This window comes from Genypterus blacodes, unplaced genomic scaffold (genome assembly GCF_046128005.1).
Source record: "Genypterus blacodes isolate CSIRO-AG114 ecotype Tasmania unplaced genomic scaffold, CSIRO-AGI_Gbla_v1 ptg000120l_1, whole genome shotgun sequence".
Taxonomy (NCBI): Eukaryota; Metazoa; Chordata; class Actinopteri; order Ophidiiformes; family Ophidiidae; genus Genypterus; species Genypterus blacodes.
The window spans coordinates 1,048,458-1,062,500 of record NW_027466923.1 but is presented as its reverse complement, the minus strand read 5'-3'; the positions used below and the strand labels follow the sequence as shown (position 1 = coordinate 1,062,500).

The window sequence follows — 14,043 nt, the reverse complement described above, 5'->3', positions numbered from 1 at the left end:
GATCCTAACAAACCCCTCTCACCCTGACACCACCGTGCCATCTGTGGCCCGCACTGACTGACTGTGTGTGTGTGTGTCTGTGTGTGTGTGGGAGAGAGCGAGAGAGAGAGAGAGACTGAAGAGAGATGTGTATTTAAATGAACTGTAGAGACATTAGGATCTTTTGTAAATGAATAAGAGAAGTTGTGTGACCTACACTTTGTCAAGTCTATAGGAGTCTGAATATTTAAAGTGGCCTTGGTTCATTTGTCAACCCTCTGGTCAAATGCCAATATTAGCATTCTGACCACTTATTGATGTGTGTGTGTGTGTGTGTGTGTGTGTGTGTGCGTGTGCGTGTGTGTGTAAGGAGGTGATGGATGTCTGATGCTGGACATCGAACACGAGCCACCCAGCATGGTGTGTATCGACAGCGTATTATGAATGCAGTGACGACCAGACAAGGTTGTCAAAGTGTCCTCAGGTGTTACACACAAACAGACACACACGCGCACACACACACACACGAACACACACTCATTCTCTCTACTTCTGCCAATCTTTCCGTTTTATATATATCTGGTCACCCCATACAAGATTTTGTTGTAAAACACTGAACACACACACACACACTCACACACACTAATCATCAATGTGAAGTCTAAGGCATTGTTCATCTGCTTTGACTTTCACATGTTCTTTTTGTCCTCTCTCATTTTCCCTTCCTGTTGTGGCCTCCTGGTGCACCTGCCTTTCATTATCACAGCTGACACTTTTCAGTTTATACCCTGACCGCTGACCGCTGTGTGTGTGAGTGTGTGTGTGTGTGTGTATGTCTGTGTGTATCAGCAGGAGCAGGGCCAGCATGTAACCTGTCTACATCATACTAAGGCCCTTCAATGAGATAGATAACAATCCCTCCATGCTGGTGGCTAGATACCTTTCACCCTACACACACACACACACACACACACACACACACACACACACACAAGACCAGTTGCCCCCAGTGATCAGCCATTACCACAGACCTCATGTCATGCTGCTGTACTAGGTCGCAAGACAGATGACCCACCGGTAAACACACACACACACACACACACACACACACACACACACACACACACACACACACACACACACACACACACACACACACACACACACACACACACACACACGCTTTCTTCTGTGAAGTGAAGACGTTATGGGAAGTAGATAATGATGAATGGAAACGTTAATGTGGAAGTGAAAGCAAATTCTGTAGCCTGAGGGAGGATTTTTCTCCTGATAAACGGTGATTATTGAATATATTTCCAGATTATGATGAAACAGACACACTTTCCTGTCCGTCAGGCTATTGGTTTGGGTTCCAGAACTCTCTGATCTGTGTTGGGTCGCACTCGGACACTCAATTGTCTGGTTCAGATTCAAAACTTCCAGCTCAGTTCAAGCTCTTCCGTCATAGATTAAATATCAATTTTACTGACATCCCAGAATTGTTTAATCCATCACACAATCAAATAGGGTTCACATAATTTTGCAACACTGCAGGAACAAGGCCCTGTGTTTAAGAAGGAAGGAAGGAAAATCAGGCTGTGTTAAGCACTTGTGCACGCACACACACACACGAGCACATGGGAGCGCGCGCGCACACACACACTCCCCTGTTGGGTGTAGAGGAGAATCAATATGTCTTTCAATGAGGGTCAGAAGGGTTGTCTGCCCAGGGAGAGCTGACAGATTTGCTCTCTTTTGCTCTGCTAAGCCCCTGCCTGCTTCTTACACCCCTGACACACACACACACACGGACACACACACACACATATAGATGGAGACACACGCATAGACACACATCAATGGAGAAACACACACACACACAAACAGATGGAAGGAGACACACAGAGATGTGACACTTCTCCAGGAGGGCAGAATTCCGAACATTTTGCCGCAGGGATGTGATATTAGACGTTCCACATCGAAATGAACCCTGCTGCGCACCCAGCTAAACGTCTGTGTATTTGTGTGTGTGTGATCGAGACAGAGAAAGAGAGAGAGAGAGAGGTAGAGAAGGGTGGTGGAAGCCAGGGTTGGGCAGGAGTAGAGAGTCTAAGTACACCCTGGGCAGGTGTGAAACGCAGCTTAACTCAGGGCAGGAAGCACTCACACACACACACACAGTAAGAAGTAATAGATCAACACAAATATAAAAATGAACACACACAATTAAACGAAAATAACACACACACACACAGAGACCCCGAGCTCCAGATTATCCCCTTGCTGCAGACTTTTAACTCTCATCATGGCTAAGTACCGCTACTATTTTCACCCCCCTGACTCCAAATTGTCTCACACACACACACACACGCACACAGGCACGGCTAGAGACTCACAACAGGCCGAGATGAAAGCAACCATGTAGGACATGCGAGCACACAGGGCCTCTTTAACGGACACACACCGGTGTGAGACGGTCGGTGTGTCTGTGTGCTTTTTCACGAACTTCTTCAAGGGGACGAGAGAGCCAAACCATACATTTTCCATTTTCCAGACACCAGATTAAGGCCTATTTACTGAGTTGACACCCCAACAATTATTTCACAGTATATTCCTAAAACACAGCAGTTGTATTGCAACGTATAATAGTATGATACAAATCTGCATGATAAACAAATATATATGAAAATAATCCTCAACTACGGTCAAGTCATTTTTTCTAATTCATCCTCACATGGGTTGAATTCTAGTTTGCAATTTTTGGAGTCAAACACAGTCCCTGAACGTTACACGGGAGTAATGTATGAAGTTGAAATGCCTGAGCAGAGAGTCTGACACGTACACACATCTCACACACACTTTTACTTTGCTCTGTCCGCTCACCATTGGATGCAGAAGTGTGTGTGTGTGTGTGTGTGTGTGTGTGGGTGTGTGTGTGTGTGTGTGTGTGTGTGTGTGTGTGTGTGTGTAAGATGAATCTTGATGGATGTTTTGGTGTGTGTGTGTGTGTGTGTGTGTGTGTGTGTGTGTGTGTGTGTGTGTGTGTGTGTGTGTGTGTGTGTGTGTGTGTGTGTGTGTGTGTGTCCTGTGTGGTTAACATAGTGAAGCGGCAATCAGTAATCACTCACTGAGCTAATGACATCAATCAATGAGCTTTTAAAAGACGACATTTGATAATTACAACCATCAATGGATTCATTCTAGTAGTTCGCTCTGTGTGTGTGTGTGTGTTCAAAATATTTCTCCATTAACACAACATTCCTCTCTACCAGCACATTTACAATCTTCTTTTATCATCTTTGAAAAAAATAAAATAAAGATATAAAATGTCACAATAAACAATCGTGGAATTCTAAGCAAATGTTCTTGTTAGATTATTCTTTTGATTATTCTGTCAAATTACTACAATTTAGTGGGGTTTTGATTTTTTGGTTTACTTTTTAAAAATATACTTTTAACTCTCCTTACAATTTATGTCTGAAATTGTCTTTGGTAAAATTATAGATTAAGCAAATCTCTCATCCAGAGCGTCTCTGAGTCGCTGCTGACAGCTGTTTGCCTCTTTACCCCCAAAAGAGACGGAGGGAGAGAAAACATGAAAGAGAAAGAATGACAGCAGGAGGAAACCTTCTTCTTCTTCTGATGTCAAATAAGAGGGAGAGAGAATAATAAGGAGAGCAGAGGGAAGATGTTCCTCTCTTCTTTTTTCTTCTCTCCGTCCTTCCAGTCAATTCAGGAAGTGAATGATTATAGAAATTTTAAAAATAATCATGTTTCATTTTGGTGTTATAATTTGAGAGTGTAAAGAGGAGAGGAGATAGGAGACATTTGATGAAAGGAGTAAATATAAATCAAGTTTAAATGAACCACAGGCTGATCTTTGTGACCTTGACCCTAACTGCAGTTTCACTCAGTGGGAATGAAGTGACGGCATGGTCAGATGACAACACCGGGATTTGAATATGAGCTAACCTGCAGATCATATAGGTGTGTGTCTGTGTCTCTATGTGTGTGTGTGTGTGTGTGTGTGTGTGTGTGTGTGTGTGTGTGTGTGTGTGTGTGTGTGTGTGTGTGTGTGTGTGTGGTGCGGATGCACAATTACCAAGCAGGCGCGAATCGATAGGTGCCTGCTGACAGATGGATTAGCACGGTAAACAGATGATACACACACCGCTAAATTATTCATCTGCTGAACACTGGGCTGGGTTTCCACACACCCGGCAAAGGGGGGTGGGGTGGGGTGGGGTGTGTGTGAGCAGGGTGGAGGGATAGAAGAAGAGAGGACAGGGGTGTGGAGGCGAGGGGTGAATAAGGAGGACGAGGCACGATGGAGGGATGAAGGAGAAAAGCGGCAACACTTCCTTCACGCAGAATATCTGGGGTTAGGTTCTTCTTCACGGGTAGCAAAGAAGAGGAGAATGAGCGAGGAAATGACATCACCTGAACTCCAACCTGTGACATTACCAGCACAGTGTAAGTGCAGCCTTATCGTGCCAAACAGAGGAGAGAGACAACAACCGTGGACCGACAGACGGACAGACTGTGTGTCCTTCTAATGCCTGTTAGGTATGCAGAGGCACCACAGGGTCAATGTGAAGTGTGTTGTGTGGCGCATTTGATCACACACACACACACACACACACACACACACACACACACACACACACACACACACACACACACACACACACACACACACACACACACACACACACACACACACACACACACACACACTGATCCTTTTCTTTATCTGAGTCTTTTTCTCAAGTGTGGGCAAATCCGTGATCATAGACGGTTTATGCCTTTAACAAAGCCGGCGGCGTGAATGCAATTTCGCACGCATGCTCACACACACACACACTCGCATCAAGGACTGAGTGAGGCTAATGCCGATCACGCCGCACGGCAGATATGCAGCATTATGTCTTTACTGTGGAGAACACAACACTTTGATCAAAGCAAACTGACGTTACCAAGCGGCTGCTGCTGCGGAAATTAACATTTAGTTTTCAATTTACGACTTGGAACATTCATTCATCTCACAACTTACACAACATTTAACATCTAACAAAAGATTTGATTCAGTTTCTACAGATGAAAGTCACATTTTAACTCCTAAATAAGCCGACACACACCTCCTGCCTGAAGATGAACTCAGATTCTAACTCGAACCTAAATTGTAGAAGTTTTCAGTTTCTGTCTAAACTTTCTATTCTATGAAACCTTCAAGTCTTTGCTGCGACCAAAACACACTCCCAATACAGAGTGGTATGGATCCTGGTGCATGCAAATTATGTAATCACATTCAGACACACTGCGGCATGCATAAAAAACACACATTATTGATTAGTTTCACCTTTCTGGGGGGTTTGGAGGTGTTTTTGTGACAGATGTTAAGCTTTCGCCCCATAGGATGGAGATGAAGTTTTAGAAACAGGAAGTGATGAAGGTGATTTAGCTGTGACGACGCCGTACGCGCCGCAATACATTTATAATCTCACAATAACAGTAGAAATAGTTTCTGTCTTGAAATAACCGTAAGAACTTCCTCTTCCTAGTTTAAAGCTGTTTCACTTCCAACAAAGCTACAGGTGCAAGCAGTTTAGACTCTCTTATGAAGGAAAAAACCCCACTGTGTGTGTGTGCATGTGTGTGGGTTTGTGTATGCGTGTGTGTGTGTTTGTGCGTGTGTGGCTATGCTAAGTAACAGGACAGTCCAGCTTTGTAAAGCGACAGTGCGTTAAGAACAGCTAACGATCTCGAACCCAACCCACACACCCAAACACACACACACACACAAACTGTTGGTTCGCATCATGGCCGCCATCAGCAGGAACCAATCAGATTTGATGAATAATTCAATATTAAAGAGGGTGTGACCAAGACAGGGAGGGAGCGCCGCCACTGCCAAGCAAATGGGCTTTTTGGAAAGACTGTGTGTGTGTGTGTGTGTGTGTGTGTGTGTGTGTGTGTGTGTGTGTGTGTGTGTGTGTGTGTGCGTGTGTGAGAAAGAGGGGAGGGAGCCCTGTCACACTAGACTGCATCCACAAACTGGCTGCAGATTAGATTACTGAGGAGAGGAGGCGAGGAGGAGAGGAGGAGAGGAGAGGGGGTGAGGAGGATGCAAGGGGGAGAAGGAGAGAGGGAAGAGGGATGGAGGAGAAGAAAGGGAATGGATAGATGGTTGAAAGCAGGATGGAAATCAAAAAGGAAAAAAGAAACATTCAACACATCTACATTATGTGTGTCTGTCCTGATAAACACACACTTATCCATCCCTGTTACACACACACACACACACAACCCCAATCAATTATTGATTATTAAAGTGTTGTCAAATCATTTTCTATAAAACTGAACTGGTGCCTATTGAGTGTGTGTGTGTGTGTGTGTGTGTGTGTGTGTGTGTGTGTGTGTGTGTGTGTGTGCAAGGCCTTACAATGTCCTTCACTCACATACACACGTGTGTGTTGTGTTGCCAGCTGTGTTGGGTTTGTATGAGGCTCAGTGGAGTTTTAAAGAAGGGTTTTTATTGGCCGAAGCTGACATCACCAAGGGAACAAAGTGGAATTCCGGAACACTGAATCTTACAGACTTGCCGTCTCTCTCTCTCTCTCTCGCTCTCTTTCTCTCTCTCTCTCTCTCTCTCTCTCTCTCTCTCTCTCTCTCTATCTCTCTCTCTAATATTTGAGAATTTGAATAAACTGCCATCCCAAAGCAGCCACAGTGTTTCACTTGATTCCAATTTATTTTCACTCTTTCTGGAAAATTCTGAATGTAAATGATCCTGGGAAAGAAAACTTCTCCTCATCTGAGCAGAGAGCAGAAGTTTGAGCTCACATAAAGACAAAACTCAATCTGTGTTTGCATTTATTCTTCAACAGAACACAAGATACTTTAGAGGCCCTAATTCATTTCTTTTACACTAACTCCACTGGTACTTTGTGTAACCTACTCTCACACAGACTTCCCCCCCCCTCCGCCCTACACACACACACACAGATCGGTGTCCAAATGGAGTGGCTAGTCTAACAAAAGGGTCAACAGGAAGCGACTAATCCTTGATCTGCACAGTGTCGCAACAATGACCACAAGACTACAAGAAACCAACCTGCACACACACACACACACACACACACACACACACACACACACACACACACACACACACACATACAGATTCACAACTGCCACTTGCTTCCAGTTGCCACCCAGAGAGACAGAAACATTTTACCATTATACAAATCCAGGTGTATTCTCTCTCTCTCTGTTTGGAAATGCATCCAATATTTTTTATCTATACATAATTCTATACGGGCTGAAAGGAAGGATCAGCAAGGAGAAGGACACACACACACACACACATCACTCTGGGGGGGCTCAAAGAGGCAAGGGCACACACAGGCTTAAACAAAGCAACCACAAATGAGACAGTGCCTGGTGTGTGTGTGCGTGTGTGTGGCACACAGACTGACAGGGAGGCAACATGAGAGGGACAAGCCTTTTAACATCTGGCTAAGCACTGACAGGAAGACACACACACACACACATGCACACACACACACGCACACACACACGGGCAAGCAGGCGAGTCCCAGTCCTAATTATTAGAACACTCTTACTTAACTTAACCCTGCCACTAGACCGTGACAGGCAGAGATAGAAGGGGAAGAGGAGGAGGAGGAGGAAGAGGAGGAGGAGGGCAGATTTTTGTGAGGACAAGGAGAAAGATGAGCGTTTCTGTCTCCTTGACTGATTTTTAACTCCTCACACACCACTGTGGTGTTAGAAATGAGGTACAGCTGAGGAACATGTAACCTGAAGAAAATGATTGTGTCTGACAAGTGGACAGTTAATGTAGTGACAGCCATCAAAAGAGCGCCACCTGCAGAAACCTCAGCACCACCGCCCACGCCTGACGTCTGACTGTCTGTCAGTGCAGTAACACCACAGTAATGAGTGCACAGCTCTGACGGTGGAGCAAAAGGAACGTGCTTCTTCATCAGTCAAAGTAAATCTACGGCTAGTTTTAAATCTATATACCGAGTTCCGGTCATTTATGTCTGACATTGTTTTTGTCTGTGACCTTTGAATTTCTTCATCAACACAAAGATGGAAGTTTGTAGGAGTTCCACACTCATCTCTCCCACATGAGAACTGTATTTTCCCAGTTATTTTATCCCTTCAACTTTCTCAGAGTTTGTGTTAATAGTCCCTGGAAAGAAACAAACACTCGTGACATTTGTTCTAAAAGGGGAACAGAAAAAAAAAAGATGAAGAAAAACAAGGACAGGGACGAGGACAAGAGAACAGAGCAAAACAACAAGAGAGGGGAAAGTGGAGGAAGATGAAGGGGAGGATGAAGAGACAGCTTCCCGCTGTGTGTTTGAACAGCTGTGTATGATGCTGTTTATTAAACCCCAAACTATTGTATGATGATGGGAGTCGGTGATGAAGCGTTTTCGAGGCCTTTTAAAGAAAAAAGGGGCATTTTCAGACTGAATGCTTTTGTTTTGTGAGGACTTCTGAAGCACAAATTCCTTAAACTCTCTGCATATCAATCGTATTTGACCAAAACCCCGAAAGGCTGAGAAGTGCGGAAACAAATCTCCCTGGGCAGTTGACTCGTGTCCGTGGCGTGCTGTCTTTAGAATTCCTCTGATTTTATTTCAGTCAGCCAGGGCAGATGGGATCTGCATTTCAGCTCATGTCTTCCCCTCCATCTTCCCTCCTTCCCTATCTCCTTCCTTCCCACAACCTTTTTTCCTTATTGCTTTTATCGTCTCTTTTATCTGGCCCACCCCTCCTCCCTCATATGTTCCCTCGCTGTCCTCACTCACTCTGCAATTCAAGAATTTGTACTTTCTTTCTTTTCCTGCCAAGCGTTTATCAATGTTTCTCTTTCACTCAGTGCATCTGTCTTCTGGTCCCTCGCTCCTCATTTTTTGCAGTATTTGCGTGTATTTACTGTTATCACATTTTTTCCTTCTATACTGATTTAATTGCGCCTGTGAAAAAGTGAAGGAAAAGTGGAGGAATGAAAGGAGAGAGAGAGAGAGAGAGAGAGAGGGGCAGGATGAGGAAGCTGGGTTAGGCATTCAGGGTCAGGTTCAGTGTAAATCTCCCTGCCTTGTGAATGTGGGGAGCAGGGAGAATGTAAACAAACAGACTACAGCTGTCACACACTCATGTAGGGAACTACACACACACACAAACACAGTGAGAGGGAAGGAGAAAGTGAGGGAAAGATGGAAAGAGAAAGGGAGAGAAAGAGGGCAAGAAAAAACAAAGCTGGATATTGAGGAACACACACACACAGACAGACTTTCATATCATCACGTCGTGCAAAAAGACAAAATCCCCTCCACAAACAAACTGTGATGGCGGATTGTTTCATTTGTCAACATTCCCATTAATTCCAATCACACATCCCATAATTCCGTTCCCTCTTAAACTGTGAAACCTCCTCTGCCTTGTATCCCATCATTCCTGTGCTAAAACCTCCCAGGCTGAATACAGTAATGGTAATGACTTTCATCATAATGTGACATGCGTGGCCCTCTTAAGGCATGATGGGGCCTTGATGCCCGGGTTTAGCAGCTGACAGGTTAGCAGGTTTAGTTAAGAGCTAACGTGCCTGCTGATGTGGTGGGGGGATTTGCAGAGGCTTACAAAGGAGTGGGCCCCTCCTGCAGCTTGGAGTGTGTGAGGCAAGCTTGACAGGATTGCATGCGGGGAAGTTAGCATTGTGGGATTTTGTAGATTATTTTAATGCCACTTGTGTTTTAGAGGTAAAGAAGAAACTGCCACCTTCACACCCACATGACAAATGATGTGACTGTAATCAGATTGAGGTAGAAATGAATGCTGATGAAGCTAATTCTGCTGTTTTCTGAATTGTTTCCAACATGTCCCTGTTTCCTGGCCCGGAGGCAGACAGACAAAGTGTAAAAAAAGTGTTTGATAATCACAGAATTGCTTCAGTTTGTTTTCTAAAGTCATAGGGGAATCTTTTTGCTGGAGTGTCCAATGTACTCCTGATGTATGACCTCTGGTAGTTTTCACAGCTTTTGGTAAAGCAAGATAGTGAGGGAGCTGTGTAAGCAGGACAAAGGCTGCTAGTCTGCTAAGTATATGTGAAGGAGAGAGATCACGGTCCTCGTGGGAGAGCACTGTTTGTTCTTATGCCTGTACTGGATAGCCAAACCCGTTGAAGGAGAACCCATAATTCCTTGCTGTAAGGAGCATCTCTGCACATCCAATTGCATTACATCCAGATTCGGCTGTTCCAAAAGACGGCACAGGAGCCCCCTGCCCGTCTCCTGTTCTATTACTGGTTTCCCATATTCAGTGTGGAGTGACAACATGGCACCTCTGATAGTGAAACACCAGGGACAGATGCACAACTACCACAGTTCTCCTGATCCAGTCACTACAACTAGTTACTCCTTCTGTCTTTGTTGTTTCTCTCTCACACACTTTATGTGCCTTTGATATCTCTCTCCTGCTTCGTATTCCCCCCCAGCCATTGGGTGCCATTTTCCCAATTTCCCTCTCTCTCTTCCTTCCTTCATCCCTCACTCTCGCCCTCCCTCTCTCTCCTGTGGTGGTCTTTTTATCGGATCAGTCTCAGGTCGTCGCCTCTGTCTCTCATGTATTCCATCAAGGATGCATCCCTCAAACGCACGCACACACACACACACACACACAAAAGCTCAGAGATGGAGAAGGGTGGTGAGAGGAAAGGCAAAAATAAAGAAAGACAAAAAGAGAGACACTGAATGTAGCAAAGGAGAGAGGGACTATCTAATATAATGTGAAATGTTTAATTATACACTATAAGCACATCTCTCTCCTTCTTTTCGCTCCCAATTGTCACTGAGCCGATGCAGCTTGTTGACATGTGTAAAAGATGTCGGTGCTGATGTCAGTGCTGAGAGGTGTTTGTGTGTCCCAGAGTGTTTGTGAATGTTTGTGTGTTTGTGCACGGAGCTCTTATCCCCCCACCCCCCCAACACACACACACACACACACAAATACACATCGCTTGCCAAGGTTTTGGGCATGTGGGTAAATCTTTTGGCACCCTGTCTGCCAGCAGGGAGCTATGATGAATGCTGATGGCAAAGAGCATGGCCCGGTCTGTGAACCAGTCACTGACACACAAACACACAGGCGCGCGCACGCACACACACACACACACACACACACACACACACACACACACACACACACACACACACACACACACACACACACACACACACACACACACTAATCAGATTGTCAGTGCGTGGGGGGCCAAATGGCATCCTTCCACTGGTGAATGCTAATGTGAGCAGTGGAGCTTGTGGGCTTGTGAAACACGGATTGTGAGAGCCAGGAGAGATGATGACAGAGAACATAGATGGGATTGTTTATTGGTGTGTGATGCTGTGTGTAAAGATTTGCATTCTTTTACAAATTACAGCAAGATAGCTGATCATTTGAGAAACAGGATCACATTTAGCTCTCCGTGTCAGTGTGTGTTTACATGCATGTTAGAACTTTGAGAAAATGCCAATTAAAGCAATAAATATTTGTTTTGAAACGGCATACAAATACTGTAATGTAAGAAGGAGAATTAAGGAATAAGAAAGAAAGATTTTCAGATTTTGGTGGTAAAATTTCCAAAAAGTGTGTATGGTGGTTAAACTGTACCAACAAACAGAAGTCTGTCAGTCTGTTTGTCAAAGTGAACGATAGAAGAAAATAAATGAATAACAATAATTTGTATAATCCATTTTTTTTCTGTACATTTTGACTTAATTCTGTAAGTATTTAACCTTTTTTATCATCTTCTATATCATTTAATTATTTATTTTTTTCTAGCAGTGGCCTCGATAATCATAATAATGTTTTAACTGAAATCAGCATGAATCAAAGTATGCTTATTAAGAGTAAATAATATATTTGGGGAAGTAAATGAACAGGTCTGATTGTGAGTTGTAATTTTGAAAGGACACATTTGTTCTATTCTGCAAACTAATTCAAATTTGCAATACTGTTTTAACTTGAGCATGCATTTTTCCTTGGGTGTAATGTGAAAAAAGCCATTAATGGTACTCACAGCGTTCGATGCGGTCCTCAGGGCTGGAGGAAGTCTCTCGATCAGACAGGAGGCCTGACACGGCGAAAATCTTTTTCCCACTGTCCTCCACTGCCTTCAAGGCGCTGCTGGGTGAGCCTCCAGGAGGGATCTGACCACCACTGAAGTCATACTCTTTCCCCTCAGCATCAGAGTACCGCAGGTGGGGGGAAGCATCTGCATCCAGGCAGCCTTTCAGACGCTTCGCTGGGGTGAAAGCAGACTGATAACCCCCTGGACCGTCCCGGTCCTCTGGAGGTGAAGCAAAGGGCCTGAAGGCACCAACGCCACTGTGATTCAGCATGCTGATTGGTGAACAGTCCAGGTTAGGTGGGGCAAACTGATGATGGAGGTGTAGAAGTGATGGAGGGAAATCCCTGTTGGGGAATCCTGGTGGCACGGCACCTTGGCGGTGGTACATTGATGCAAAAGTGTATGAACCATTATTAAATGGCAAATGGACATCTTTCTCAACAGAGACAGGGACACCAAATGGCCGTGGCTGTTGGCAGGGAATGGAAGCATCGCGAGAAGCTTCTGCTGTGGAGGCCAGGACCATGAGGGCTGGAGAGGCCAGAGGATTGGGCAAGTAGGAGGAGGTCTCCATCTTGAAGGCTGCCCGGTGGAGGTCCATGACTGGATGGAGGAAGGACGTTGAGAGGCTTTTGGGAGGAGGGGACTGTCCCTCCTCAGTGAAATAGGAGAAAATGTTTAAGACCCTTGGAAAGGGTCTGAGAAGGTGGATTTTAGGTGGACACCTGGAGGAGGGGGGGAGCTTTTACAATTTAACAGCTAACTCCAGTTCAAGTTCAGACTCACTTGAATTCAGTTCATTTCACTTCAGTTCTGCTGGCTCCTGGTGAATTCAGTTCACTTCAGTCCAGGTCATTCCCTGCCACTTAAGTGCTGTTAACTTTACAGTTCTGTTTTGAAGATAAATATGATGAAGTGGTCCCTCCTGGGTAGTAAGCAGTGAATGCTTCCTTCTTGAAATGTTTGTTGGAGGTGTGGAAGTCCAAGTGTCCAGGGGTGGTGGACATCCAAGGTTCGTCAACGCTGGTTCCTCATCTTCACGTGGTCACCAAACTGAAGAGAACAAAACACAACAGCATAGACATTTAGGATACAGCAGAAGAGAAACATGCATTCAGTCTAAACCAGTGATCTCCAACATTTTCTGTGAGACATAGCATCAATCGTACAGGATGGTCCATTATGGAACAGTCTTCATTCAGCTCAAAGTATGAACTCCTCAAAGACAGAATGTGGGTTTTCAACTCAAGTCACAAGGACCTGAATCTGGACCTTCGTTGTTTAAAGTACTAAAACATTACAGCTAGTTTACACAACAGTAAATGGGTTAGGGCCTATATACATATCAGTCTCCAGACCTTGTGTCTTGTTTTAATTTACACCTATTGCTTTTAGATGTACTCATGTACTCATGGTTCAACATTCAACTATAAACAAGTACCAGAGGTTCTCAAAAACTGGTCTAAACTGAGCTTTGGTTAACCACACTAAACTAGCTGTTATAATCTAACGGCCAATTGCATGAGTCACTTCGGTTTTAAAATGTGATAGGTTAAGAAAACAGCACATATGTGTGGTTTGAGGTCAGACTAGACCTGCCCTTCATCAGCTTTTCGGCCAAACAAATTCTGATACCTTTGTATCAATACTTTTGTGTACTTTATGTGTAATTTATCATAGACCTGTGTGGTGGAATGCTGGTTTTTCGACCGATGTTTGGTGCTTGATCGAGGTGATAGAGCAGAAAATGTGTCATAAAGGATCAATTGAAAGCTTGAAGTCTTGAGGAAGAGATCTCTGAGGCAGACGCTGTTATTGAAGCCACAATTTCCCAGCCTCTTTGGAGAAAATGTCCTCAAGTTGACACTGTTTATCCAATCCTGTAAATCTTTGCCCTTTGA

The 14,043-nt window shown here is 44.4% G+C and overlaps 1 protein-coding gene across 1 annotated transcript in view; it reads right to left on the bottom strand.

The window, feature by feature from the left end:
• The window catches only part of rnf220a (ring finger protein 220a), a 126,879-nt gene extending 114,050 nt beyond the window's left edge, over positions 1-12,829 (bottom strand). The window contains exon 1 of the mRNA XM_076162246.1: positions 12,092-12,829. Coding sequence (XP_076018361.1) covers positions 12,092-12,743 — 652 coding nt within the window. The 5' untranslated portion in view covers positions 12,744-12,829. The remainder of the gene's footprint in view (positions 1-12,091) is intronic.
• Positions 12,830-14,043: the final 1,214 nt, after the last annotated feature.